Genomic DNA, 5,004 nt, shown 5'->3' with positions numbered 1-5,004 from the left:
GCAGAGAAAATTATTGCCAGGGCAGGGAGCGGCGACGCTAAGACATCTCAAGGGCAGCTAGCAAGGTATGAGATGCAGCCGCCAGAGGACTCCCCAGCCTTCGGAGAGAACGGCAGCCTGCTCCTGGGGCCTTTGCACACAGTTGTAGGTCTTTGAATCGCCTGGTTTCCTGCTCCTGGGGCCTCTCGTTCCGAAGCAATTTCTTTGCTCCCTCTCCCCATCCAGAAAAAGAAAACCTGGCTGAGGCTTCGCAGGGAGTTGTGCCATCTCTCACTTGCGTAATAACCTTCCTCGGTCAGCTGATCGCCTCATCGAGAGTCGAGGAAAGCAGCAGGATGCTGGCTCCAGCAGAGGTTGCAGCGGCAGAGAAGTCTTGCTCCCGGTAACCAGGATTAATTTATTAGGCTCATTTATTAGCCTGGCTGAGATGTGTTTTGTCACTGCATTCTGAAGGGTAGCGATCTGCATTCCTGGATACAGCAACGGGGAGAGAGGGCAGAGCTGTTTTTAAACACAGTCTTTATAAAGCTGAGAAAAACACTCGCCACCACGAGGGCCAAGCAACCACTGGCCGCAGCTATTAGATCTGTGATATTATGGAAGCTCAGTTTTCCCGTCGCCAAGGAAAAGGAGAGAAGCGTCAGAGGGAAGATGGCTCCGGGACAAAGCCAATTCTTCATTCCTCTCTGGAGTCTCAGACATCCCGGCAGAGTTATCTTGGAAGAGCTGCACTACTGGCAACAGGACTCGTCATAGCTGTGGCCGTGGGTCTGCATTGCTACACGGTTCCTCTTATGAAGGCAGAGAGGGTAAAGGTGAAGCAGGTGGACCTGTGGCAGGAAGGCTTCACCATTGAAAACCGGGATGGAGAAGTGGTCTTCAGGATGGCCTTCCAATCAGGCGTCCTTGACCTGGAATCTTGTTCTAAGGAAGGGGGAGTTTTAAGCTGTACTGGTACAGAAAGGGGGATGTTCAGCTTCCTCATCCAGGCTGTCAAACCCAACGAGGCGGTGACGTGCTACATCATCCGCTGGGAAGAGTTTGAGGCAGACTCTGTGGTGGAACACAAAATGTTCTGGGGGGACGCCCACTGGTATGGAGGCTACGAGATGAGCAGACAGCAATGGCCAATCAGTCTACCTGGAAGCCAGGAACCTGCGCCATTTGTGACTAGTGATGTCTATTCTTTCAGGAACAGCTTTGGGGGCATCTTGGAGAGGTATTGGTTGTCCTCCAAAGCAGCTGCCGTCAAGATAAGTGACTCTGTGCCCTTCCATCTTGGGTTCAACGCTTCGGAAAGGTCCCTCATATTCCAAGCCAGGTATAAAGATTCTCCATATGAGCCGTTGAACGAGCCCTTCCCACAGTTGAGTTACCATGTCTGCATAGGTTCAGACATTACCTCTGTCCACCGGTACATGGCTCAGGTCCATTTCAGGAAACCTTTGAAGGTGCCTTCAGAAAGGATGTTCCAGTTTCCAATCTGGTCAACGTGGGCCATGTACAAGAAGGAGATTAACCAAGAGAAAGTTCTGGGATTTGCACAGATGATTAAAAAGTACGGTTTCAAATACAGCCACATTGAAATTGATGACATGTACTCACAGAATTATGGTGATTTTGACTTTGACCCTTTCAAATTCCCTCAGGCGACAGATATGTTCGAAAAGCTTAAGAAAGATGGCTTCAACGTCACCATCTGGATATACCCTTTTGTACATGAAAGTTCCCCAAACTTTGAGGTGGGAATAGAGAAGAAGCTTTTTGTCATGGAACCCCAAGGGACACTCCCTGCCATGGTTGTGTGGTGGAATGGTGTGGGTGCCATATTGGATTTCACCAACCCTTCGGCTAGAAAATGGTTCCAGAGACACCTGAGGCAACTCCGCACTAAGTACGGCATCTCGTCCTTCAAGTTTGATGCCGGTGAGACGTGCTACCTTCCCAAACAATTCCATACTTTCCACACCTTGGCAGATCCCAGCATTTGGTCCCGGCTTTATGCGGAAATGGCCATTCCATTTCACGAGCTTGCAGAAGTCCGAGTCGGCTACCGATCCCAGCACATCTCTTGTTTTGTTCGTATCATTGACCGGGACTCAATTTGTGGGTATGAACTTGGGCTGAAGTCCTTGATACCTACGGTGTTGACCATTGGCCTCCTGGGATACCCTTTTGTACTGCCCGATATGATTGGCGGGAATTTTCTCCCTAACAAAACGGAAGGTGCTGTTGACATCCCAGATCGGGAGCTCTACATCCGATGGCTGGAGCTGTCAGCGTTTATGCCTTCCATGCAGTTCTCCATCCCACCGTGGCTTTACGACAGAGAGGTCATAGACATCGCCCTGAAGTTCACCAGGCTCCACGAGTCTTTGGTTGCCCCCCTCTTGCTGGAGCTGGCTGGGGAGATCACTGACACTGGGGACCCCATCATCCGGCCCATCTGGTGGATTTCTCCCTACGATGAGGCTGCACACAAGATCGATTCCCAGTTCCTGATTGGGGACACCCTGATGGTGGCTCCCGTCTTGGAGATGGGCAAGCAAGAGAGAGACATTTACATCCCAGCTGGCAAATGGCGCAGCTACAAAGGGGAGCTCTTTGAAAAAACACCCCTTCTTCTTAAGGACTACTCTGTCCCTTTGGACGAAGCGCCTTATTTTGTTTTGAATTCTTAAGCTGCCTTGGGGCCAGGGAAAGGCCTTGGAGCGACCTCGTCTCTAGCCCTCAAGGTGACTTTGACTTAATCAGTTTATCTTAAAAGAAAAGCTCTTTTTTCACAGATATTTTTTTTTAATGCTAATGTATTCCAGTTACAGACCTCATCTGGCTTTTAGTTCTGCTGAATCTGTGCAGCTCGCAATCTTTTTATCTCACTCTTCCAGGATGGTGAAGGGCCGTTATCTCCCATGTTGCAGAAGGCAAAAGTCAGGACCAGGTTAACTCATTGACGTTTTGTGAGTATGAAGGGAGGCTTTCGATATCACGGTCCAATTCTACACACAGATGTGCGCGCACACACTGCAACGGGGGTCCTTTGGAATGATTCTCCACAGAGAACCATGCAGTGACAGCATCATGGAAAATAGATACGGGCATTGCAGAGAAAGTTCTGTGAGCTGGACGCTTTTCGCTAGTCAAAGCAATTTCTGTTGTGAGCTGCAAAAATGGTTTCCTACGCCAAAAATTATCCAAATCATGCATCGGGGAATTTTTGTCTTTCAGAATAAATTAAGCATGCACTTTTGCACAATAATTAGCACCACTAGATGGAACTGAGGGCTCGTTCTGTTCTGCTTGCGCCATGAGGCTTTCCCCTTCCCTACTCTTTAGCAATAGATCAGAACAAATATCAATCCAGGGAAAACCTGAATTGCCTTTCCTCCATGCCCCCCACCAAGCCTAGTGGAGGATGATGATGATAATAATAATTCATTATTTATACTCCACCCATCTGGCTGGGTTTCCCCAGCCACTCTGGGCGGTTCCCAGCAGATTAAAAACAGAATAAAACTTCAAACATTAAAAACTTCCCAAAACTGGGCTGCCTTCAGATGTCTTCTAAAAGTCAGATAGTTGTTTATTTCCTTGACATCTCGTGGGAGGGCATTCCACAGGGCGGTGCCACTACTGAGAAGGCCCTCTGCCTGGTTCCCTGTAACCTTGCTTCTCACAGGGAGGGAACCGCCAGAAGGCCCTCGAAGCTGGACATCAGTGTCCAGGCTGGACGATGGAGGTGGAGACGCTCCTTCAGGTCTACTGGGCCAAGGCCATTAAAGGCTTTAAGGTCAGCACCAACACTTTGAATTGTGCTCAGAAATGTCCTGGGAGCCAATGTAGGTCTTTCAGGACAAGAGAAAGAGTGTTTTGCAGAATTAATTCAGAAGAATCTAGCAAGGGCTGAGGTGGAGCCGAGCAACGGTTGTGGTTAAGTCTTTGGCTGGATAGTAGGCAAAAGAGGCAGGAAGTGGTGGGACTTTGCATTACCTGCCCCTTGGCAAGAAGAAAGAAGGCGTTAAGTCGTGTTTGGTGAACCTGCAGCCCTCTAAATGTTGTTGGATTATGACTCCTGTCACCACCCCTGACCACTGGGCATTCTGGCAGGGGCTGATGAGTTCGACAAGGACTTTGCACGTTCTCCATCCTTGCCTTAAGTGTCCTTTGGCTGCTGAGACACTGGAAACCCTGCCTGGCTAATTGCAAAATGTTCTCAATGAGGTCTAGAAGCTTTCTGCTTTAAACTAAGCAACACTGATGTTTTCCAAAAGCTACAGTCTGTGTTGTTATAAACAAAAAAACCTGCCCCTTTCCCCTTATGGGGTATCCAAGAGCCTATATAGAGTCCTTACGTAGGTTCCCTACTGGTAGGAGAAAATAACAGAGGCCAACCAGAGAATATTGAGAAGCAAAGCAGCTAGTAAGCCTGATCTTTATTGATCTGTTGCAACAGGGTCCTCACTCACCACACGCAGGAGAGAAAAGGTCATACCTACATCACAGAAAGGGCGGTCTACAGCAGAAATCTGAGTGCTTTGCTTACCTCCTGTCTGCCAGGTTACCTGTTTAATGGTCACTTGATTGGATACCTGGAGAGCCTGGCCAGTCTTTTGTAATGATAAATACTTAGTTACTGAGCCAGGTCACAGCCTCACACCTTATTCATATCTTAAGACAGGATTTGTGAAGGAAAAGACAATGGGGAGGCTTTTCCATTTTCCTTTGACCTTGCAGAGAAAACATTTGCTCAGTTTGGGAATCAAAATGGTTTCAGGTCGGTTTTCCTGTGCTGATCCATGTACGTGCTTGGTTGGTAGGTACACTTATGAACATTTAACATGTATCTAAGACCTCAACATTCCTATCACAATATCAGGGTCTGTATTTAATGGTCCAAGGGTTGGACAAATAGAGGCGTATCTACTAGAACGAAAGGGAAAAAGGCCAACACAAATACAAAGTCATTGCATGAGTGGCATGCTGACAGACATGTCTTGAAGGTAA

The 5,004-nt window shown here is 48.2% G+C and overlaps 1 protein-coding gene across 1 annotated transcript; it reads left to right on the top strand.

The window, feature by feature from the left end:
- The first annotated feature begins 326 nt into the window (after positions 1 to 326).
- LOC128423608 (myogenesis-regulating glycosidase-like) lies at positions 327 to 3,380 on the top strand. The gene has a single exon (XM_053408962.1). It carries the CDS (start codon positions 597 to 599, stop codon positions 2,679 to 2,681), a length of 2,085 nt encoding a protein of 694 aa, XP_053264937.1. The 5' UTR covers positions 327 to 596; the 3' UTR covers positions 2,682 to 3,380.
- The last annotated feature ends 1,624 nt before the right edge of the window (positions 3,381 to 5,004 follow it).

The sequence above is a fragment of the Podarcis raffonei genome, chromosome 11, assembly GCF_027172205.1.
Source record: "Podarcis raffonei isolate rPodRaf1 chromosome 11, rPodRaf1.pri, whole genome shotgun sequence".
In the NCBI taxonomy this organism is placed as follows: Eukaryota; Metazoa; Chordata; class Lepidosauria; order Squamata; family Lacertidae; genus Podarcis; species Podarcis raffonei.
The sequence above is the reverse complement of the archived record's forward strand: the minus strand, read 5'-3'. Positions and strand labels throughout refer to the sequence as shown.